Source organism: Macaca mulatta, chromosome 1, assembly GCF_049350105.2.
Source record: "Macaca mulatta isolate MMU2019108-1 chromosome 1, T2T-MMU8v2.0, whole genome shotgun sequence".
Classification (NCBI taxonomy): domain Eukaryota; kingdom Metazoa; phylum Chordata; class Mammalia; order Primates; family Cercopithecidae; genus Macaca; species Macaca mulatta.
In genome coordinates this window covers 219,240,450-219,265,303 of record NC_133406.1, presented here as the reverse complement: position 1 = coordinate 219,265,303, position 24,854 = coordinate 219,240,450, and the positions used below count along the sequence as shown (strand labels likewise).

Below are 24,854 nucleotides of genomic sequence, written 5' to 3'. Positions count from 1 at the left end.
TCTTTCTTTGGAAAGAGACAGAGTTTATAAAATTATTTCTACATTAAAAATTTGAGGCCGGGGCAGTGGCTCATGCCTGTAATCCCAGCACTTAGGGAGGTTGGGGCAGGTGTACCACTTGAGGCCACGAGTTTGAGACCAGCCTGGCCAACACGGCAAAACCCTAAAGTGCAAAAATTAGCTGGGCCTGGTGGCACACACCTGTAATCCCAGCTACAAGGGAGGCTGAGGGTACAGTGAGCCAAGATCGTGCCACTGCACTCCAGCCTAGGCAACAGAGCAAGACTCTGTCTCAAAAATACATACACACATACATACATACATAATATTTCATAAGTACTATAATCAACCTTAAAGGGAAGTGAAACAGTTCTTTCTCTAGTAAGACTCATCCTGTTTGGTAGGATGAAGACTACCAAAAGAAAAAAGCAGTACTTATTTCTTGTTAAAACAATGATAGCATCCTAGGGCATACCAGTGGTTGCAGATATGAAAAATGAAAGCATAAATACTGGAATTACGCCACCTAATGTTTCCGGGACAACATTTTTTAAAAAGTGAATAGAGGCAACTTGGAGACTGTTAGTTTTGAGAAATGACAAATAATAGTATTGAAACTAAGGTGGCAAGTGTGGGTTCAGAAACAGTATTCATTTTTTACAAATTATTTTTATACCCTTAATTCTGTACATATCCATGAACCACCTCATCTTTGCTATGTACCTACTCTCACAAAATGGAATTAACATCTTGGCTCTCCTAAAAAAGTCTTTGTTCCTAGACAGAAATTCCCAGAGATTAGCAAACAAAAATTGGCAATTGACTGCTATTCTATATTCATCACAAGCCGATCACAAGTTAGAGTCTCTGAGCATTATAATGTTTACTTCTCAGTAAAAATATTACCTTTATGTTCCACATAAGGCTCCATATCCAAAATTTCTGAGAAGCCAATGTAGGTATTCAGCTTTTTCTTATGTCCAGTTTGCCTAACCAAGAGGAAAGCTGATTATATTTACATTTAAAACAATCATAACATATAAGCTCTATTAGTTATTTTAATAAACTCAACAGTAGGTAGCTTTCACTTAACAATCTTCCTCCAAAACATGTACAATTAGAAGTAAACAGAATTATTACTTTATAGCTGGACAAATAATAGGTTAAAAAATGTGAATTCAAAGTGCTGATTCCAAGCACAGCTTATTTTCCAGAAGTTTCAGCTTAATCACAAAAGAAAAACAGATTATCCTGCTTTACAGAAGACATGCAGACATGCACATGTGCCAACATTGCCTTGATTTTAATTATAAAATGAAAAATACATTCCCATGGCGGGGGTGTAATGAGTACAAAATTTATTCTATTTAAAATATCGGATAATACTGAAGATCAGGGTAATTCACTTACTTACAGTTTTTCTTTTTTCTTTTTTTTTTTTCCCAAGACAAAGTTTCACTCTTGTTGCCCAGGCTGGAGTGCAATGGTGCAATCTCAGCTCACTGCAACCTCCGTCTCCTGGGTTCAAGTGATTCTCCTGCCTCAGCCTCCCCAGTAGCTAGGATTACAGGCATGCACCACCATGCCCGGCTAATTTTTGTATTTTTAGTACAGATGGGGTTTCACCATGTTGGCCAGGCTGATCTCAAACTCCTGACCTCAGGTGATCTACCCGCCTCAGCCTCCCAAAGCGCTGGGACTACAGGCGTGAGCCACCGCACCCGGCCCTTGCAGTTTTTTTTTTTTTTTTTTTTTTTTTTGAGGTGGAGTCTCGCTCTGTCGCCCAGGCTGGAGTGCAGTGGCGCGATCTCGGCTCACTGCAAGCTCCGCCTCCCGGGTTCACACCATTCTCCTGCCTCAGCCTCCTGAGTAGCTGGGACTACAGGTGCCCGCCACCACACCCGGCTAATTTTTTTGTATTTTTAGTAGAGACGGGGTTTCACTGTGTTAGCCAGGATGGTCTCGATCTCCTGACCTCGTGATCCGCCCACCTTGGCCTCCCAAAGTGCTGGAATTACAGGCGTGAGCCACCGCGCCCGGCCTACAGTTTTTAATACTTTCTTAGAATAAAAAAAGTAAGGATTTTTTACTTTTCTAGTTATCAATTATATATGGTTGGCTTCTTTAAAATTTTTATGATAATCAAATCATGAAATACTGACATTTCAAAATGACAGGCTCCATCTATATAACTTTCATCCTCAAATCTGGAGTTTCAAATTACAATCATTTTATCATCTCATCTATCTATGGTAAAGTCTGTACATAGTACCACAATGAACAACAAATACTACTATTTGCACACATTTACCTGTCAAAGACAAAACGCATTAGCTGCAAGTTCAGAGTGCAAGGAAGGCTAAGAAGTCGAATCTTTCTTGTTGCATTCTGTTTGCTTTGACAGTTCTCACAAAAATAGCGATTGTCTCCTTCTAATTTTTCTTCCTGATCAAGAATAAGACATATTAATTTTAAAAAGATGGGTTTAAAACAAGTGATAAAACCCTGGATGTAAAGTATAATTTCATTTTAGTTAACAGCTCTCACGCTATTTAAAAACAGCTACTATAAATAATGGACACACAAAGTAATGGGAACTGTTCAGCAGTGACATTATCAAGTTGTATACACTGATATTTAAAACTGATGTGCCTATTTCCCAAATGTATGATATTAAAAATACTTGTTTTAGGTTCTTTGTCCTGGTAATCCCACTTCTGGGAATTCTAAAGTAAGTTTTAAAAAGAAATGTCACATGTATTTTGATGCAACATTCATTTAAAAACAGCAAAAAGGCTGGGCAGCATGGCTCATGCCTGTAATCCCAGTAATTTGGGAGGCCGAGGTGGGTGGATCACTTGAGGCCAGGAATTCAAGACCAGCCTGGCTGCCCTGGTGAAACTCCGTCTCTACTAAAAATACAAAAATTAACCAGGCATGGTGGTACACACCTGTGGTCCCAGCTACTCAGGAGGCTGAGACACGAGAATTACTTGAACCCGGGAGGTGGAGCTTGCGGTGAGCTGAGATCACACCTCTGCGCTCCAGCCTGGAAACAAAGCGAGACTCTGTCTCAAAAAAAATGAAGAAAAAAAAGGAGGGAGTGTAAAAACTACATATGGGCACCAGAATACAAAATTATATACATATTTGGTTAAAATTACTGAAACATATTCATGAGAAAAAGCTAAAAAGAGACGTGTAGAAAAATCAAACATTTTAGCTGATAGTGGTTTCTTTTTAAAATTTGCCTTTATATTTCTATAAAGCTAATTGCAGCCAATCATAGCTAACTGAAGACTCAAACTCCTGAGCTCAAGCTTTTTGTGCCGTATTATCGTAAGTAATGCAATACTGGTACCATCATCTCTTCACTTGGCTTCCAGGATACCACACTCACCAACTTTCCTCCTAATTCACTGGCATTCCTCCAAGCCTCCTGTGCCAGCTGCTCCTACCTCCCTGATCCCTAAAATTTGAATGTCCCAGGCCTCAGTCCTTGGGGATTTTATCCAGCCACGACTTCTTCCTGGAACTATACCTCTCAAATGTAACATGCTCAAAGCCAAACTCCTAATTCCTCTCAATCCTGCTCCTCTCAGGTCCTCCCCATCTCAGTTAGAGCAACTTCATTCTTTCAGTTGATCAGGCCAAAAATCTTAGTAATCTTTGACTCCCCTCTTACTCTCCCACATCCAGTCTGCAAATTTAAAAAAAAAAAAAATCTTTTTTTTTTTAAATTTTTTTATTTTTACAGATGGGGCCTTGCTCTGTCACCAAAGTTGGGGTACAGTGGTGCAATCATAGCTAGCAACTACAGCCTCAAACTCTTGAGCTCAGGCAATTCTCCCGCCTCAGCCTCCTGAGTAGCTGGGAGTATGGCTGTTCAACACCATGCCTGGTTAATTTTTTTATCTTTTGCAAAGACAGTCTATCATTATGTTGCCTAGGCTGGTCTCAAACTCCTGTTCTCAAATGATCCTACTGTCTCAGCCTCGTAAAGTGCTGGGATTACAGACATGAGCCACCACATCCGGCCCCGGCCTGCAAATTTTATCTGCTCTTAGACAATATATCTAAAAGCCAATTGGTGCTTATCACCTCTTCAGTTAACCCATGGTCCAAGCCACCATGCACTCCCATCTGCCCTCAACCCATCTTCAGCCTATTCTCAGCACCCAGTTACCCTTTAAAACAGACTGTATCACTCCTATGCGTATGACCCTGATGACATCTCAATCTCACACAGAGTAGAAGTCAAACTTCTGACAAAGGTTTACTAGGCCCTCTCTGATATGGCCCTTGTGTCATCTCTATGACTTTATCTTCTATCACTTACTCACTTCAGCCACACTAACTGCCCCCCATCCAGGATGTTCCTCAATCCACCAGGCAAGGCACATTCTTATTTTGGGCTCTGCACTTGCTATTTCATCTACCTAGAACACTCTTCTCCTTGATTCTAACAGGGCTCACCCCTTCACCTTCAATCACTTTATTTCAAACTCCACCCACTCCACCCTACTCCCTAGCACATTGCCCAGCGCCACCCTCCCTGCTTTATTTTTCTCCAAAGCCCTTATTATAGTTGACCCACTATCTATTCTAACTTTATTTTACTGTCCCTCCCTGGTGCCTATACCACTACTTTATAGGCTCCATAAAGGCTAATTAATCCCCAACAGCTGAAAGTATCTGACACAGTGAGCACTCAATAAATATTCAGTGGCCAGGCGCAGTGGTTAATGCCTGTATTCCCAGCACTTTGGGAGGCTGAGGTGGGTGGATCACCTGAGGTCAGGAGTTCGAGACCAGCCTGACCAATATGGTAAAACCCCATTTCTACTAAAAATCCAAAAAAAAAAAAAAATAGCCAGGCATGGTGGCCCACACCTGTAATCCCAGCTACTTGGGAGGCTGAGGCAGGATAATCACTTGAATCCAGGAGGTGGAGGTTGCAATGAGCCGATATTGTGCCATAGCACTCCAGCCTGGGCAACAAGAGAGAAACTCCATCTCAAAAAAAAAATTCAGCGAAATGAATTCAATGACTACTTTAGGCATGCTCATGGATGAGCTGAGGAAGTAAGAAAGCACAAAATATATCTGAAGACAGCTAGCTAGCTAGCTAGCTAGATAATAAGCTTGTCTATTACGCTATGTATACACTCATGCTTGACAACAAACGGTTCCTCTTAGCAGTTTTCCACTCAGAACAGAATCACTGAATTATCTCCACATGAATCTAAATATACAGAAAGCAGAATGGCCTGATCAATGTAAAAAAGTTTCATATTTAACACATTCTAGTTTTCACTGCATGACAAGGTAAATTACCCTTATGATAACCGAGCATAGAGCTCTTTCAATACCCCACTACCCACTCACAGAATAGTATCTTCTCACACATACATAACTTTACATACAAAATAACTTGAAATAAGCAAAATTATTTTTAAGACACAGCCTGCTTTGGTACTTCATAAAGTTTCTTCTGAATCATTACACAAACAGAGACGCTTCTTATATAGAAAAAGCTGACACAATAAAAGCTCTAGTCACTAAATCAAAACAGAATAGCATTCAGCATACCATTTAACTGTTAATGGGCAGGAACAATACATACACCAAAATGTGAATACCTTCAAAAATTCCGAGATACAATCTGTTAACTGTTTGTGGCCTTGGATATTTAACTCCAGTTCGTAAAATTTTGACAAAAGCTTTGACTCTCTGCCACACTGGTTGCAACTATAATAAAATAGAATGACAAAATTCAAATCAGAGTGTGGAAAGCAACAAAGTTATATTGTATTACATCCTAGAAAGATGGAAAAAAGCATTTATAACCTTCATTAGTTCTCTTTCACAGAAATTATGTATACTAAAAATGAAATATAATTCCAGCATTTTGGGAGGCCAAGGCGGGCAGATCACAAGGTCAGGAATTCGAGACCAGCCTGACCAACATGGTGAAACCCCGTCTCTACTAAAAATACAAAAATTAGCCAGGTGTGGTGGCACACACCTGTAATCTCAGCTACTCAGGAGGCTGAGGCAGGAGAATCACTTGAACCTGGGAGGTGGAGGTTGCAGTGAGCCGAGATCACGCCACTGCACTCAGCCTGGGCAACAGAGCGAGACTCCATCTCAAAAAAAAAAAAAAAGAAAAGAAAAGAAAAGAAAAGAAAAACAGAAAGTGACTGGTGAAGCTAAGCATTCACTGAGAAATTTGCTTAAAATAAATGTTAAAGAGGTACAAATGCAGTTTTGTTACATGAACATATCGCACAGTGGCAAAGTCTAGGTTTCAGTGTTACCATCACCCAAATGCTGTACATTGTACTCATGCGAATTTTTTAACAGGCATTTTACATTTACTTTTAGTATTCTAGCCAGTTCCAATCTTCCTCTTTAACTCATACCACACAGCCATAAAGCAAGAGCAGATTGCAAGAGCTCACCCAGACACCATTCTGAACACCTGGATGGGTTCAACTGCAATTACCAAGTCACTTGTTTATGTGTTCCCATGGAAATGTATTACCATAAATATTTCAAGTCCCATGATAACCCACTAAAGCTATAACCTGGAACTGCACTGAAAAATAGTTAACATATGAGCAACTGTCTTAGAACAAAATGTATCATGAAAAAGTTGAAACAGACTTACACAGTTACATAGGCATATTCTCCACAGAACTGCTGTTGAACAATGTTCCGCACATCTGGATTCTTTTGTTTAGACAAAGTATCTTCCAATAGAGACATAAAGAGCTTTGAAAATTCTTGAGCATCCTACAAGTTTAGGTTATTGAAAAGAAAAATCATATCTTGCTTTTCAACTTCTACTACAAATAGCAATATATTCAACATTCCAGAATCTACCTATACTTTCAACTTAACATTTTCAAAAAGGGGCTACAGCTATGTTCAATCAGTTTGTGCCCACATATGAATTTCCATAAATGGAATCAAGTATAATGTGTAAAATATTTGACAGTAAATAAAGGCTTTCACTCAAAATAGAAAAAATTTAATTTTAAAAAGCATTCTATTTCATCTTCCTTTATAAACATTCTAAGGAATGCTTGGGTACCTCTGAATACTAAAAAAAAAAAAAAAAAAATTCAGTTCTTACCTGCTGTTGTCCGGTGTCTAGGCCCAAGGCTTTAACAAATCCCGATGGATCAATGTATCGCCTATTGCTGTTTTGCAACAAGGCAAACAAGTACTGGAGATGCTCACAAATTGTTTGAGGCTCATAATCTATTAAAACAAAAATATAAATTTGGGTTTTCTTAAGTTGCTACTTTTCTTTTCAGAAAATGGTACTTCCTCTTCACATGAGAACATAAACACCCCTACATCCAAACTAGATTAATACTTTATTATCAGTTTAAAACTTTAAAAGAAAAAGGTTGAGAGCAGTGGCTCATGACTGTAATCCCAGCACTTTGTGAGGCCAAAGCAGGGACCAGAAGCTTAAAACAAGCCTGGCCAACATGGAGAAATCCCATCTCCACTAAAAAAAACACAAAAATTAGCTGGATGTGGTGGTACACACATGTAATCCCAGCTACTTGGGAGGTTGAGACACGAGCATCTATTGAGCCCAGGAGGAAGAGGCTGCAGTGAGCCGAGATTGTGCTACTGCACTCCAGCCTGAGCAACAGAGCGAGACTGTCTCAAAAACAAAAAACAAAGCTGGGCACGGTGGCTCACACTTGTAATCCCAGCACTTTGGGAGGCCGAGGCAGGAGAATTAACTGAGGTCAGGAGTTCAAGACCAGCCTGGTCAACATGGTAAAACCCCACCTCTACTAAAAATACAAAAATTAGCCGGGTGTGGTGGTGAGCACCTGTAATCCCTGCTACTCGGGAGGCTGGGGTACAAGGATAGCTTGAACTGAGGAGGCAGAGGTTGTAGCGAGCAGAAATCATGCCACTGCACTCCAGCCTGGGTGACAGAGCGAGACTCTCTAAAAAACAACAACAACAACAACAAAAAACAACTTTAAAAGACACGGCGGGCATAGTGGCTCAAGGCGGGGCGTGGTGGTTCACGCCTGTAATCCCAGCACTTTTGGAGGCCGTGGTGGGCGGTTCACAAGGTCGGGAGTTCAAGACCAGCCTGGCCAACATGGTGAAACCCTGTCTGTCTCTACTAAAAATACAAAAATTAGCCGGGCATGGGAGAACACGCCTGTAATCCCAGCTACTTGGGAGGCTGAGGCAGGAGAATCACTTGAACCCAGCAGATGGAGGCTGCAGTTAGCTGAGATCGTGTCACTGCACTCCAGCCTGGGCAACAGAGTGAGACTCCGTCTGGGAGGAAAAAAAAAAAGAAATAGAATTAGCAACCGTGTTTTGTGGACGTCATGAGGCAGCCAGGACTGTCCACATACACTCCCCAAAGGCAAGAGCCTACCTGTATTAAAGCAACAACAGCAATCATGACTACAGTGTCTAGTCATGATTTTTTAAAGTCCAGTTAATGTGGACTTGGGATCTCAAGCACAGCAATTTACACTCAAGTGAAGAATACAAAACCCTAGAATTTCAGAGTTGAAAGTTTTAATGAGCTAGTGCAGGGGATGGAACAGAAAGCATGGATCTTAAGAGCCCAGAAGACCAAAGTCTTATCTTCTTTAAGTTATTAACTTATTGCTTCTCAGCTCCAAATCCACCCTTCTTTGCTTGCTCAGTGATGAGAGATGGGCTCTGCAAATACTTGTCCTTTGCCAGTTATCAAGAAGGTAAGGCTTATCAGTGAAGGGCACTGCAGGGTTTAGTTGTGCCTCCTCACCAGCCTGTTGCAGGTCAGCTTCCTCCAGGGCTCCAGGTTCCTGCACCTAACAGTGGTCAGCAGCTTCCCCAGCACCTCTTTTAATAGCTTCACAATACAGTGCCTCCAGTGAGGCACTTCCTCTCGAATGACCACCCTGTGAACGGCCTCCCAGACACTCTTTCAGGTGACTCTGTAGGGGGTTCCAGGGCCCAGCACCTTCTCATGGACAGTTTCCAGTAGGGATGCCCAGGGAGGCATCCCAGCAGTGTCCAAAGAGGTCTGGATCTCAAGCCTGGGCCATGGGGGTGGCAGACTGTCCGTTGGATGTTCTCTTTCAGCCCAGGGATACAGGTTGCTCCCTGTATCTGCTGTCCTTGTATTCTTTAAAATCCTCTTTAACTTTTATCAACCAATTCCTCATTTCTCTAATTTCCTGTTATTAATTCTCAACTTTCCCTTTTCAAATTATTCTATCTTCTAATTGGACTCTAAATATTTATCTCTTTACTGCCAACTGTGGCTTTCAGCAAGTCAATACATCATCTTCAAAATAAAGATAAAATATTACTCCTTGGGCTGCAAAAGCACTGCAGGCCAGTAAAAGCTATTTAAGGCCAGGAGCTGTGGCTCATGCCTTCCCAGCACTTTGGGAGACCAAGGAAGGTGGATCGACTGAACCCAGGAGTTTGAGACCAGCCTGGGCAACATGGTAAAACGCTGCCTCCAAAAAAAAATACAAAAATTAGCAAGAGGTGGTGGTGCACGCCTGTAGTTCCAACTACTTGGGGGGCTCTGGCAGGAGGATTGCTTTAGCCTGGGAGGTTGACGCTGCAGTGAGCTGTGTTTGCACCAGCCTGGGCGAAAAAGTGAGACCCTGTCTCAAAAAACAAACAACTAACAAAAGAAAACCTTTTCTGTTCAAATTATTGTGTGGCTTCTGTCTTCTAATCAGACTGAATATTTATATCCTTACTACCAACTGTGGCTTTCAGCAAGTCAATATATCATCTGTAAAATAAAGATAAAATGTTACTCCTTGGGATGGAAAGGCTTTGCAGGCTGGTAAAAGCTATTCAAGGCATGGCACCATGGTTCATGTCTGTAATCCAGCACTTTTGGAGACCGAGACAGGAGGATTGATTGAGGCCAGAAGTTCAAGACCAGCCTGGGCAACAGAGAAGACTGTCTCTATAAAAAAAATAAGTTTAAGCTAGGCACGGTGGCTCACGTCTGTAATCCCAACACTTTGGGAAGCTGAGGCGGGCGGATCACCTGAGGTTGGGAGTTCCAGACCAGCCTGACCAACATCGAGAAACCCCGTCTCTACTAAAAATAGAAAATTAGCCGGGCGCGGTGGTGCATGCCTGTAATCCCAGCTACTCAGGAAACTGTGGCAGGAGAATTGCTTGAACCTGAAAGATGGAGGTTGCGGTGAACCGAGATTGTGCCATTGCACTCCAGCCTGGGCAACAAGAGTGAAACTGTCTTAACAAAAAAAAAAATTAAGTTTAGGCCAGACATAGTGGCTCACACCTGTAGTCCCAGCACTTTGGAAGGCCGAGGCAGCCAGATCACTTGAGGTCAGGAGTTCGAGACTAGCCTGGCCAACATAGTAAAACCCTGTCTCTACTAAAAATACAAAAATTAGCCGGGCGTGTGGGCGGGCGCCCATAATCCCAGCTACTCGAGAGGCTGAGGCAGGAGAATCGCTTCAGTGCAGGAGGCAGAGGCTGCAGTGAGCCAAGATGGCGCCACTGCACTCCAGCTTGGGAAACAGAGTAAGACTCAATTCAGGAAGAGAGCTCTCCCCCACCCCTTTCACCCACCTTTTTCTTCTTGGATGCCGTCTCCCAACACGTAGTCACTACAAGTGCTTGGACATAAGTAGAGTGCCTGCCGAAGCTCCAAGTTGAGAAACCACACCTGAAGAAATGTGTTGACGTAACAAGTGGCTCCGAGGTTAGTCAGGCCCACAAACGAGTTCTACAAAATACAAAATTTATCATTATAAAATCCACTGTCCTTTAAACAACACATTTCTAAGCATTATTCTTAAATTTTCAGATTAAAAATTTGTAAGACCGTCACAACCAACATGGTATAGCCACCTTAAGTTTCTCTTGGCTGGAAGTAGGGCATAATTTTCATGAAAGCCCCATTTTGGGTTGACCACAGGAGTGAAAAAGACTTCGGACAGCATCACTGCTCATCTCTAGCATATCGTCTTCTCCAGCCACTTAAATCTAAAATTAGAACAGTGGATTCTAGAAAAGATCGGTTTTGAAAAAGCGTACATAGGTTTTATGTTTGCTGTATATCTAAACTGCCAGCATTCAGTAGAATGACCAAGTAAAACTTATGCAGAAAACTTCCTTTATATTCTAGAGATTTTAAAGATTGGGGGTGGTAGAGGGAACTGGGTGCAACTTTTTCCAAAGATAAGGTTGGGAATTCCTGACCTTACAAAGAATTATTCTTTTATTAAAATATCTATACAACAAACTTGGCTATTTCGTGAACGCTAAGCTTTATGTTTAGAAAATTTAATGTATATTTTTAAAAAGCAAAATTATATATAAAATACAAGCCCTAGAAAGCAAAATGCTATCATCGTGAGTTTGTTCCCTTGAATTACCATCTCCTTTAAAGAGGCTTTAAGATTTCGAAATAAAACATGCAATGTTAAAGCAAACATAGAATCAGCATTCAAACTAAAACTATTATTTAAAGGCTTACTGAATTACGCAGCTGCCTGTTCTAAAGCATATCATTAAGAAGTGTTCCAATTCAAGTGGCTTAGAGCCTTAAGTTCTACTACTTATCTTAAAGCTGCACAGGTTACCTGAAATCAGTAGAGCTTTCTGATCACAGGCCCAAAACAAAACCAAAACAAAAACAAAAAAATAGCATAATAGCAATCGCTTAAAAAAATGATGGTTTACCTTTTTTCTCCTCTCACAGTTGGGATCATCGATGTTATGAAAACTATTTTCATCTATTTCTCCTAACCAAATATGCTCACCAATACCAACCAAGCAATTCGGATTTCCTTTGCAGTTTCGTCTAAGGAAAAAAAAAAAAAAGTTTAACTTTTAAAAGACCATAGTTTCATGAGAGACAAACAAATTAAAACTACAATGAGATACCACTTCTCACCTATAAATTAGCAAAACTGAGAAAGTATAAGACACTCATTTTTTGAGGCTGTCGAGAAGCAAGCATGCATATCCTGCTGGAAGAAATGCACTTGCTGACAAAACTACATAGACAACTACCTTTAGACCTAGCAATCTCATTTCTGAGGATTTATCCTTCCTTAGGCTATACCTCCAACAACGCAAAATCTCATGCATAAGGTTATTTATTACAGCACTGTCTGTTAATCACAAAATATTGGAAGCCACTGAAATGCCCAAACACAGACGATATGGTACATCTATATGGCAGAGTACTATGCAACTGTAAAACACACACACACGCAAAAAAAAACATATACACACAGCATGAAAAAGATCTCTATGAACAGATATGAAGTAATTTATAAATCCAGGACACATTATTAAGTAAAAAAAGCAAAACGCAAAGGAGTATCTGTAGTATACTGTTATATGTAAGAAATATATAAGAAAATACATGTGCACATATATTGGCTTATTTTGAACAAAAAGAAACAGAAAGGAAAAACCAGAGACTAATGAAACTGGTTACCTACAGAGCATGAGTGGGAATAAGGTTAAAAAAAAAATGTACCTTTTTGGCCGGAGGCACGGTGGCTCACACCTGTAATCCCAGCACTTTGGGAGGCCAAAGCAGGTGGATAACAAGGTCAGGAGTTCGAGACCAGCCTGAAACCCTGTCTCTACTAAAAATACAGAAATTAGCCAGGTGTGGCGGTGCGGGCCTGTAATCCAGCTACTTGGGAGGTTGAGGCAGGAGAATCGCTTGAACCCGGGACACGGAGGTTGCAGGGAGCCAAGACTGCACCACTACACCCTGGCATGAGCGACAGAACAAGACTCTGTCTCGGAAAAAATGAATGAATGAACGAATGAAAAGGAAATGTACCTTTTCGTATAATGCACAATTTGGGACCATGTGAGTGTTTCTCATACTACTTCACGCACGCACACAAACGAAAATAAATCAACTGGCTAGGCATGGTGGCCCACGCCTGTAATCCCAGTCCTTTGGGAGGCCAAGGCAAGAGGATCACTTGAGGTCAGGAGTTTGAGACCAGCCTGGCCAACATGGTGAAACCCTGTCTCTACTAGAAATACAAAAATTAGCCAGGCATGGTGGTACACGTCTGTAATTCCAGCTACAGGCTGAAGACTGGAGGTTGATGCAGGAGAATTGCTTGAACCCAGGAGGTGGAGGTTGCAGTGAGCCGAGATCGCGCCACTGTACTCCAGCATGGGCAACAGAGCGAGACTCTGTCTCAAAAAAAAAAAAAAAAAAAAAAAAAATCAACAAGGATGTCAGGAACCCTAACTAAATTCAAAACAGAAAACATATTTCAACTAACTAAAAGATCCAGACTGAAGGGAAGGCAGGAGTGGGGGAGGGGTAGGGAGGGGTGTGACTGACCAAAGTAACTTGAACAGTCATCAAGCTCATTTAGTAGTACCCTCTGGCTAAAGACAAAAGGAACAAATATCCAGCTCTAATTAGTAGGCTTCTTTTCCATAGAGACATGGGTTAATAATTCTGAAACACAGATCCTGACTTCTAAATATTATCCAGTAAAAGAATCCAGTGCTCCTTGGAGAAATAAATGGCTGATTCCAAGGCCAGGGCAGTCAGTGAAATTAGAAAATGAACCTACAACATCTTACCCTGTCCTAAAAGGATGTACTAAAAGAGTGATGGAGACATGTTAAAAGAACACAAGAGTTGGCTGGAAGGGGAGGTCCCACTGGTCAAATTTGGCAACAAAATTTAGCAACAAAATAAGCAATAGTATAAAGTAAGAATCCATCACTTCATGGTGAGATGGATGGAAGAAAAATCTCTTCCTTTTAGGAAAAAACCAACTACCAAAGTGGAAGGAACGACAGAATTAAAAATCTCCATTTGACATACATCAGATTCAGAAAAGAAAAAGAATCAGGCAAGAATCATCACGGATGCTAAAGTAGGCAAGTTGGAGAAATAACAACATTTACAATGTCTCAAAGTATCTCAGCACAAGTTAATTACAAAGGGAAAGATAGTAACGTTCAGTGGAGAAACCTGGCAGACACCACCTTAACCAAATACTTAAATTTAACACACCCAGTAATGAATCTAATTGACACCACACACCTTCTGGTATAATGCACAGCACAGAATCCCTTCTGTGATGTTCTGGCCAAAAATGCATGGCCTTAATTGAATCATGAGGAAACATTAGACCAAACCAACTCAAGGGACTTTCTACAAAATAAGTCACTGTCATGAAATACAAAGAAAGATCCACTAACCGTTCCAGATTAAAGGAAACCGAAGAGACACAACTGAATGTAACATACGCTTAGCTTTTCTTTTGCTATAATGGAACATTACAGGACAAAGTTCTGCGCATCTCTGTAGGATGCCCACTAAAGGATTACTGGTAACAGTAAAAGACTGGAAATTCATATGGAAGTAATAAAATAAATTACAATATAACCAAACAATTAAAAACTACTGCTGTCATAAAATAAAAAGGTAGGCCGGGCACAGTGGCTCATGCCTATAATCCCAGCATTCTGGAAGGCCCAGGCGGGTGGATCACAAGGTCAGGAGTTCGAGACCAGCCTGGCCACCATGGTAAAACCTCATCTCTACTAAAAATACAAAAATTAGCCAGGTGTGGTGGAGGGCGCCTGTAATCCCAGCTACCCAGGAGGCTGAGGCAGGAGAAATCACTTGAAACTGGAAGGTGGAGGCTACAGTGAGCTGAGATCATGCCACTGCACTCCAACCTGGGAAACAAGAGCGAAACTCCATCTCAAAAAAAAATAAAAATAATAATTAATAAATAAAAAGGTAGGGAAAGTTTTTAATGTTGTGATATATAACGGTATCATTAGTTGAAAAAAGGAAGGTGGGCCAGGCATGGTGCATCCCAGCACTTTGGGAGGCTGAGGCAGGCGGATAAACTGAGGTCAGGATTTCAAGACCAGCCTGACCAACATGGAGAAACCCTGTTTCTACTAAAAATACAAAATCAGCCGGGCATGGCGGCGCATGCCTGTTAATCCCAGCTAGTCTAGAGGCTGAGGCAGGAGAATTGCTTGAGCCTGGGAGGTGGACGTTGTGGTGAGATCATGCCACCGCACGCCAGCCTGGGCAACAAGCGTGAAACTTTGTCTTAAAAAAAAAAAAAAAGGAAGGTACAAAATGTTGCCAATTTTAAAAATTTACAAATGGGGTAAACACACCTGTTTGTTTAGATAGAAAAGTATGCTATAAAGTGGAAACAACTTTATCGGCAAAGATTATCTCTGTACTTGCCAGATGTAAGTCAGAAGTAAACAACACTCTGAACTTCCTTTTTTTTTTTTTTTTTTTTTTTTTGAGACTCCAACACTGAAGTGGCACATTCATGGCTCATTGCAGCCTCTACATCCTGGACTTAAATGATCCTCCAGCCTCAGCCTCTGGAGTAGCTGGGACCACAGGTGCATGCCACCATTCCTGGATAATTTTTTAATTTTTTTTTGTAGAGACAGGGTCTCGCCATGTTGCCCAGGCTGACCCCATCCCTTTTATATCTTTCAGGCTTTGAACAATAAAATGTACTACATATTCCAAAAATAAGTAAATAATTGTTTTAATGTTCTGTTTAAACATACTGTCTTCTAAAATATAAAAATGAAGCTGGGTGTTGTGGCACACGCTTAAAATGCCAGCTATTCAGGAGGCTCAGGCAGAAGATGGCCTAAGCCCAGGAGTTGGAGGCTACAATGAACTATGATTGCACCTGTGAACAGCCACTGCACTACAGCCTGGGCAACAAAGTGAGACCCTGTCTCTATTTTAAAACTTTTGAAATAATAAAAATGAAAACTGAAGTTCGACTAATTTAAGAACAGTCTTGTCAGCTTATGTCAAAGCCAGGAGGGAAAAAAGCTTATTAATGAAATAAAAGTAGAACCCATCCACTGTGGGGAGAAGCAGCTAGGGTTTTTAGTGCTTATAACTTACCTCTAATGGGAAAGGTCTACTATAAAAGAGTTAAAGAAACAAAACTGACCAGGCACGGTGGCTCCTGCCTGTAATCCCAGCACTTTGGGAGGCCAAGGTGGGCAGATCACTTGAGGTCAGGAGTTTAAGACCAGCCCGGCCAACATGGCAAAACCCCGTCTCTACTAAAAATACAAAATTTGCCAAGCGTGGTGGTGTATGCGTGTAATACCAGCTACTCGGGAGGCTGAGGTGAGAGAATCGCTTGAACCAGGGAGACGGGGCTTTGCAGTGAGCTGTGATCGCACCACTGCATTCCAGTCAGGCTGGGCAACAGAGCGAGACTCTGTCTCAAAAAAAAAAGAAAGAAAAGAAAAAAGAAAAGAAAAGAACGCTGATTCTGGGACTGAGAAAAGTAACATAAAATCTTTCCTGGGAACAGTGACAAGGATATATTAGGAAGGTTCTTTTGAAAGAAAACTACAGCTAGTGGCAATGGACTCTCTCAAGGGTCTTTGGGAGATAGGAAAAAACAGTGTCAGTAACCATGGTGAAAACACACCTCTAAAACAAAGTAGGCACTTATTTTATCAATTCTTTCAACTCTGCTTTTCAAAGGTGTAACATCAAGTCTTGTTTGTTCACTCCCTCCTCTTGGACAAGTGGGTGGTAAACATGTTTCGCATGACTTGGCTGGGGAGGCAGACACTCCCATGGGTCAAACACATACATGATTCTCAGAAAATAGTTCCAGTGGATCTGGTCAGATTTTAGTTTTCAGTTCCTGATAGCAAAATAATTCAGACAATGAACAAAAGGTAGGCTCTCCCTGGCCTCACCTCTACCACTCCCCACCCAAAAATCACGCATACTTAACTGGTTCTAAAGCTGGCATCAAAAGGCAAACACAACCTATGGCCTAAATATTACCACAATAAGACTTTCAAAAGCTACTATGAGAAGCTGGGAGCAATCTGTATTATTAGGCCCCAGAACACTGGCGTTGTTCTTTTTAATTTTTCTTAATTGCTTGCTAGGTATTACTGAGCAAGTCTTCAGTTGGCTAGAACACCATCACAGCAGAATGCCAAGTGCAGGTGACCTGTGATAGCCTACCACCCCCGGCCAAACCTATGGCTTCCGAGCCTCTATGGCCACACTTCAGGTGGGAACCAAAAAGCCAAAGGCGGTGCTTTGCATTAAAAAGGCTTGGACTTTCTAAATGTCTAAATTGTTGCTAAGCCTTTCATACACAGCCCAATATGAGGCGGGGCGGGGGGAGGGGGGGTGGTGTTGTGTTTGTTCTCTTACTTGGAGAGGTAAAGAATCTACTTAACACACACAAATAACAGCCGGGCGCAGTGGCTCACGCCTATAATCCCAACACTTTGGGAAGCCAAAGCGGGCGGATCACTGAGGTCAGGAGTTTGAGCCCAGCCTGACCAACATGGAGAAACCCCGTCTCTACTAAATATACAAAAAATTAGCCGGGCATGGCGGCACATGCCTGTAATCCCAGCTACTCAGGAGGCTGAGGCAGGAGAATCGCTTGAACCCGGGAGGCGGAGGTTGCAGTGAGCCGAGATCACGCCACTGCACTCCAGCCTGGTCAACTAGAGAGAAACTCTGTGTCAGAAAAGAAAAGAAAAGGAAAGGACAGACACAAATCACAGTTCTAATTATAAGCTGTTATTTCTAAAGCCAGCCTTAGCAGCACAGCAGAATGCCAACTACAGAGGGCTGTAGCCTCTCCCATTCGTCATTCTCCAATGCCCCTAACTCCATTTTATCCCTCATTAGAGTAGGCCCCAGGTGTCAAGGATCATTTATCATCATGTGTATGTATGCCAATTTCCTTACAGTAGAAAAATAGTTTTGTGTACTTGTGTCTATCAACTATAAAGACAGATCAAGGAGGCTGAGTGTTTCACAAAATATAAGACAGTGTCAGGGAGCAGTGGTTCACACCTGTAGTCCCAGCATTTCGAGAGGCTGAGGCAGGCAGATCACTTGAGGCCAGGAATTTGTCACCAGCCAGGCCAACATGGCAAAAAACCGTCTTTACTAAAAATACAAAAAATTAGCCGGGCGTGGTGGCACATGCCTGTAGTCCCAGCTGCTCAAGAAGCTGAGATAAGAGAATTGTTTGAACTCCGGAGGCAGAGGTTGCAGTGAGCTGAAATCACACCACTGCACTCCAGCCTGGGCATCAGAGAGAGACCCTATCTCCAAAAAAAAATTTTAAAAAGCCCGGGCCCAGTGGCTCATGCCTGTAATCCCAGCACTTTGGGAGGCCGAGGCTGGTGGATCATGAGGTCAGGAGTTCAAGACAAACCTGGCCAAGATGGTGAAACCCTGACTCTACTAAAAATACAAAACTTGGCTGGGCGCGGTGGCTCAAGCCTGTAATCCCAGCACTTTGGGAGGCCGAGACGGGCGGATCACGAGGTCAGGAGATCGAGACCATCCTGGCTAACACGGTGAAACCCCGTCTCTACTAAAGAAATACAAAAAACTAGCCGGGCGAGGTGGCGGGCGCCTGTAGTCCCAGCTACTCTGGAGGCTGAGGCCGGAGAATGGCGTGAACCCGGGAGGCAGAGCTTGCAGTGAGCTGAAATCCCGCCACTGCACTCCAGCCTGGGCTACAAAGCGAGACTCCGTCTCAAAAAAAAAAAAAAAAAAAAAAAAAATACAAAACTTAGCCGGGCATGGTGGCAGGCGCTTGTAATCTCAGCTACTTTGGAGACTGAGGCAGAGAATTGCTTGAACCCGGGAGGCGGAGGTGGCAGTGAGCCGAGATCATGCCACTGCACACCAGCCTGGGCAACAGAGTGACACTCTGTCTCAAAATAAAAAATAAAAAAAAAAAGAAAAGACTTGATTACACAGGCATGACTGATTGAATCACTGGCCACCGGAGATCAACAACCTTTAGCTCCTCTCCCCTCCCAGAGGTCAGAATAAAAGTTCTAACCCTCTCATCAAGTGGTTGGTTCTCCTGGCAACCAGCCTCTGTCTGGAGGCTACTAAGAGCTCCCAGCCATCAGTCATTTCATTAGCATACAAAAAGACACTTAGTCACTCTGGAGATTCCAAAGGTTTTAGGAGCTGTGCCAGAAGTAGTACAAAGACTAAGCATATATTTCTTATAAATCAAAATATCATATAACCCTGCAGGGAAAATAACTAAAGAAAATATCCCAAAAATGTTAAATGACACCAACATTTTTGTTTCAATAATTCTACTTCTGGGCACATGTCCACAAAACTTGAGTAATAACAGCACATTGGCAATGCCACAGCACAATAAGGAATTCAGATAACCCTAATGGGTACTTTGTTCCAAGACTGCACTAGATGAGAACAGGAAAGTGTTAGGCAGAGGATAGGCTCCAAAAGGTTTGGTTATGATGTGCTAGGCAGACATCTGCTGTGATTTTAGGCCAGAGATACACTTTGGCAGCACTAAAAAGGACAGACTGGGCCCGGCGCGGTGACTCACGTCTGTAATCCCAGCATTTTGGGAAGCTGAGGCAGGCGGATCGCTTGAGGTCAGGAGTTCAAGACCAGCCTGGCCAATATGGTGAAATCCTGTCTCTACTAAAAATTCAAACATTAGCCAGGCATGGTGGCGTGCGACTATAGTACCACCTACTTCAGAGACTGGCAGAAGACTCGCTTGAACCCAGGAGGCGGAGGTTGCAGTGAGCCGAGATCACACCACTGCATTCAAGTCTGAGTGACAGAGCAAGACTCTGTCTCAAAAAATAATAATAATAGTAATAATGACAGCCTGAAGCTGAACAAGGCATGAGACATAACCCCAAAGCTAAACAAGGTGTGAGACATAACTAACAATTTTTCTCGTGGAAGATGAGGTCTTAAAAAGCCAATTCAGGCCGGGTGCGGCGGCTCATGCCTGTAATCCTAGCCCTTGGAAGGCTGAGGTGGGCGGATCACCTGAGACAGAAGGATCGTTTGAAACCAGGAAGCCAAGGTTGCAGTTAGCCGAGATCCCACTGCACTCCAGCCTGGGCGACAAAGTGAGACTCCATCTCCAAAAAAAAAAGCCAATTCAGTGGGAATAGGAACGGAGGAAGTTCAAGCATATTGATGGGAATAAATCAATAGAACCTGGGGACTAATAAGATGCGACAGGCAAGAAAGAAAAGGAGAAATCTGGAATGATGCCCAAAATTGTAACAAAATGATGCTGGATGCAGTGGCTCACACCCATAGTCTCAGCACTTTGAAAGGCTGAGGGGGGAGGGTCACTTGAGGCCATGAGCTCAAGACCAGCCTGGCCAACATGGCAAAACCCTACTAAACTTCTACTAAAAATATAAAAATTAGCTGGGTGTGGAGGCGAATGCCTGTAATCCCAGCTACTCCAGAAGCTGTCACGAGAATCACTTGAACCCGGGAGGCAGAGGTTGCAGTGAGCCGAGATTATGGTACTGCACCCTAGCCTGGGTGACACAGCAAAAAAAAAAACAATTTTCCACAAATCAAAATTTGTGTTCGGAGAGTAGAAAAGTAGTAGGCTAGGTATCAAAGGGTATGAAAGAGTAAGTTTCTTCTATAATATATTGACTATAGGTAGGAGATACACTTTCAGTTCTGTTTTGGTAGATCTCCAAGGATCTGTCATTTAAGAGTATGCACGATGAGTGGAAAATTTATAATCAAAGATTTCACAGTGGCTATGCAGTTCAAAGATTCATCCTTTGAATGGGAAAGGGGGTAGGGATTTCACTCCAAGTGGTCATTTACAGATGTTCTGCTTCTTCTTCCTCATCACCTCTTAGTTTCTTAGTTTTTATTTATTTATTTATGAGATGGAGTCTCATTCCATTGCCCAGGCTGGAGTGCACTGCGACCTCTACCTAACTGGTTCAAGAGATTCTCCTGCCCCAGCCTCTTGAGACTCATGCCTGTAATCCTGGCACTTTGGGAAGCTGAGATGGGTGGATCACTTGAGGTCAGGACTTCGAGACCAGCCTGGCCAACATGGCAAAACCTTGTCTCTACTACAAATACAAAAATTAGCCGGCGTGGCGGCAGAAATCTATAATCCCAGCTACTTGAGAGGCTGAGGCAGGAGAATCGCTTGAACCCGGGAGGTGGAGGTTGCAGTGAGTCAAGATCGTGCCACTGCACTCCAGCCTGGGTGACAGAGCAAGACTCTGTCTCAAGAAAAAACAAAAAACAGAGGCCGGGCGCGGTGGCTCAAGCCTGTAATCCCAGCACTTTGGGAGGCCGAGACGGGCGGATCACGAGGTCAGGAGATCGAGACCATCCTGGCGAACACGGTGAAACCCCGTCTCTACTAAAAAATACAAAAAACTAGCCGGGCGAGGCGGCGGGTGCCTGTAGTCCCAGCTACTCGGGAGGCTGAGGCAGGAGAATGGCATAAACCCGGGGGGCGGAGCTTGCAGTGAGCTGAGATCCGGCCACTGCACTCCAGCCCGGGCGACAGAGCCAGACTCCGTCTCAAAAAAAAAAAAAAAAAAAAAAAAAAAAACAAACAAACAAAAAACAAAACAAAAGAAAATCCATGGCCTCCTGGGCACTCAGGGTGTATAATACTCTACTCCCAGGCTCAGGTGATCTTCCCACCTCAGTCTTCCAAACAGCTGGGACCACAGGCATACCACTGCACCTCGCTAATTTTTTTTATTTTTTTGTATTATTTGTAGCGATGGGGTTTACCCTCATTGCGCAAGCTGGGCTAGAATTCCTTGACTCAAGTGATCCACCCACCTCAGCCTCCCGAAGTCCTGGGATTATAGGCGTGAGCCACTGTGCCTGGGACCTTTTTTTTTTTGAGATGGAGTCTCGCCCTGTTGCCCAGGCTAGAGTGCAGTGGTGCAGTGGCTCAATCTCAGCTCACTGCAACCTCTGCCTCCCGTTTTCAAGCGATTCTCCTGCCTCAGCCTCCCAAGTAGCTGGGACGACAGGCACACCCCACCGTGCCCGGCTAATTTTTGTATTTTTAGTAGAGATGGGGTTTCACTATGTTGGCCAGGCTGGTCTCGATCTCCTGACCTCGTGATCTGTCCACCTTGGCCTCCCAAAGTGCTTAAAACACTGAAGTACAGATTTTCCTGAAAGCGAAAATAAAGGAGAACCAAGATAATATAAATTCTAGGTTCTAGTTACTAAAAACTTTACAGTGATTTTCATGTAATGCCTCATGGCATTACTGTATCAAGGTCTCATAAATTAGACATGCGAGAAATAAGCAAATCTAAAAACAGGTCACGCATGGTGGCTCATGCCTGTAATCCCAGCACTTTTGGAGGCCAAGGCAGGATTGCTTGAGCCCAGGAGTTCAAGGCCATCCTGGGCAACATGGTGAGACCCTATCTCTACAAAGAAAAAAATTTTTTTAATGAGCCAGGTGGAGTGGCACATGTGGGTGGTCCCAGCTATTGGGGAGGCTAAGACAGGAGGACCTGTTTGAGCCCAGGAGGTCGAGGCTACAGTGAGCTGCTCATGTCAGCCAGCTCTAGCTTGGATGACAGAACAAGGCTCTCTCAAAAAAACAAACAAACAATAAAAACAAAGCAACCACAAAGAGGTCACTTAGCACTTACGTACTATTTTCCTAGAACTCCTCTGCCATATATGTATAGAGAAGTCGGGCATAAAAGGTTTGGGAAGCAACTGACAAAGCAAAATAAAACTCAACACCAAAGTTACATAAAACATCAAAGATGGAAAGCTTCTTAAATTATTAGCAATCCTTTAAATAGTATAGTCAGTACTCAAAAAAAACCTAAATATATATTTTATTTTATTTTTTTTTTGAGATAGAGTCTCACTCTCTTGACCAGGCTGGGGTGCAGTGGCATGATCTCGGCTCACCGCAACCTCCACCTCTCAAGTTCAAGCAGTTCTCCTGCTTCAGCTTCCCGAGTAGCTGGGATTACAAACGTGCACCACCACGCTCGGCTAATTTTTGTATTTTTAGTGGAGATAGGGTTTCACCAGGTTGGCCAGGCTGGTCTCAAACTCCTGACCTGAAGTGATCCACCCACCTCAGCCTCTCAAAATGCTGAGATTACAGGCGTGACCCACTGCACCTGGCTTAAATATATTTTAAAGCTTAAGAATCCAATCAACCTAGCAAACATGAAATAACTTAATTTTTTCCAAGCCTCCAAAGTTAGGGCCCACTAAACTGGGATTCAAACACTACAGAAAAAGGAGAACCAGCAAAGCAAAAATGATTTTTAAGGTGAGCCTACTTGGAAACACTAGAAATCTACTTTCTTTTTTTTTTTTTCTTTTTTTTGAGGCGGAGTCTCGCTCTGTCGCCCAGGCTGGAGTGCAGTGGCCGGATCTCGGCTCACTGCAAGCTCCGCCTCCCGGGTTCCCGCCATTCTCCTGCCTCAGCCTCCCGAGTAGCTGGGACTACAGGCGCCGCCACCACGCCCGGCTAATTTTTTTGTATTTTTAGTGGAGACGGGGTTTCATTGTGTTAGCCAGGATGGTCTCGATCTCCTGACCTCGTGATCCGCCCGTCTCGGCCTCCCAAAGTGCTGGGATTACAGGCTTGAGCCACCGTGCCCGGCCGAAATCTACTTTCTTTTTAAGAGACAGGGTCTTGCTGTGTTGCACAGGCTGGACTCAAATTCTTGGGCTCCAGCAATTCTCCCACCTCAGCCTCCCGAATAGCTGAGACTGCAGGTGTGTACCACCATGCCCAGTCTATAATCTTTCTAAAACACTACCTCCCAAATTGGTATTAAAGGGAAAACATTCAGGGCAGGAGAGAACTAACTGGCAAGTCAAAAGGAGGTGCCCAGTCTAAAGAGGATTATTTAGCTATTCAAACTGTAACGATTTTTTTTTTCTTACAGTGGGACTTCTTGGTTCTCCAAGGATGATTTGAAATGTTTCTCAAGCTTTATACGATTTGGGAAACACTGAACACTGGCCAAGCACTTGGGAAAAAAAAAAAAAACACACACACACACACACACACACAGAGTATCTTTCAATTTTACTGGAAATCAAGATACCATTATTTACTTATAAATTTTCTTTTTCTTTTTCTTTTTTTTTTTTGAGAAGGAATCCCCCTCTGTTGACCAGGCTGGAGTGCAGTGGTGTGATCTCGGCTCACTACAACCTCCGCCTCCCGGGTTCAAGCGATTCTCCTCCCTCAGCCTCCTGAGTAGCTGGGATTACAGGCATGCGCCACCACGCCCAGCTAATTTTTGTATTTTTAGTACAGATGGAGTTTCACCATATTGGTCAAGCTGGTCTCGATCTCCTGACCTTGTGATCCGCCTGCCTCGGCCTCCCAAAGTGCTGGGATTACAGGCGTGAGCCACCGCACCCAGCCAAAAAGAGTTCAATTTAATACTCTGATGGCAAGAACACAAAGACAGGAACGTTCATATACTGCACACAGCTGGTAGGAGAAAACCCTGCAAAGGTCATGTATATCAAAAGCCTTTTCGACACACATTATGTTCATGCTATTTTCGCAATGTTTTTCTAAGAAAATAATTAGATGGGCAGATAATATTTATTTATAAGATGTTCTCAATATTAAAAAAAGAGCCTCCCTCCCTTACAAAAAGGAAGAGGAAGTGGAGGAGGGGCAAGGAACACAACAAGAAGACAAAGGCAGGTAGACAAATGCCCAACAGCAAACAGTTAAATGGTTCTTTAGGGTATGTAAAATGGAGTATTGCACAATGATTCCACCTTTCTGGGGGAGGTTGGATGCGGTGGCTCACAGCTGTAATCCCAGCACTTTGGGAGGCTAAGGAGGGAGCATTCCTGGAGCCTAGGAGTTCAAGGCAGCAGTGAGCTATGATCATCCCACTGCACTCCAGGCTGGGCAACAGAGTGAGACTGTCTCATAAACAAACAAACAAACAAACAAAGTTTTTCA

The 24,854-nt window shown here is 43.0% G+C and overlaps 1 protein-coding gene and 2 long non-coding RNA genes across 43 annotated transcripts in view; 2 read left to right on the top strand and 1 right to left on the bottom strand.

Moving 5' to 3' along the window:
• The window catches only part of LOC144335604 (uncharacterized), a 60,880-nt gene extending 52,750 nt beyond the window's left edge, over positions 1 to 8,130 (top strand). The window contains exon 3 of one of the 2 annotated variants that reach the window (XR_013406553.1): positions 7,775 to 8,130. This is a non-coding gene — a long non-coding RNA (uncharacterized LOC144335604). The remainder of the gene's footprint in view (positions 1 to 7,774) is intronic. The other variant, XR_013406552.1, reaches the window with a different exon arrangement.
• Positions 1 to 24,854, bottom strand: part of USP48 (ubiquitin specific peptidase 48) — a 106,190-nt gene that overhangs the window by 64,190 nt on the left and 17,146 nt on the right. For 38 of the 40 annotated variants that reach the window (XM_077971025.1, XM_077971042.1, XM_077971035.1 and 35 more), the window contains exons 2-8: positions 11,734 to 11,854; positions 10,618 to 10,774; positions 7,142 to 7,269; positions 6,674 to 6,798; positions 5,643 to 5,751; positions 2,312 to 2,445; positions 907 to 989 (exon numbers count right to left, since the gene is read on the bottom strand). In XM_077971025.1, the coding sequence (XP_077827151.1) occupies positions 907 to 989; positions 2,312 to 2,445; positions 5,643 to 5,751; positions 6,674 to 6,798; positions 7,142 to 7,269; positions 10,618 to 10,774; positions 11,734 to 11,854 (857 nt within the window). Of the gene's footprint in view, positions 1 to 906; positions 990 to 2,311; positions 2,446 to 5,642; positions 5,752 to 6,673; positions 6,799 to 7,141; positions 7,270 to 10,617; positions 10,775 to 10,899; positions 11,035 to 11,733; positions 11,855 to 24,854 lie in introns of all 40 variants that reach the window. The other 2 variants (XM_077971224.1, XM_077971218.1) reach the window with 1 other exon arrangement.
• On the top strand, positions 15,300 to 24,612 carry LOC144335605 (uncharacterized). Its single transcript, XR_013406556.1, has 3 exons — positions 15,300 to 15,487; positions 15,875 to 17,376; positions 23,656 to 24,612. It is a non-coding gene; the product is annotated as an uncharacterized LOC144335605 (long non-coding RNA).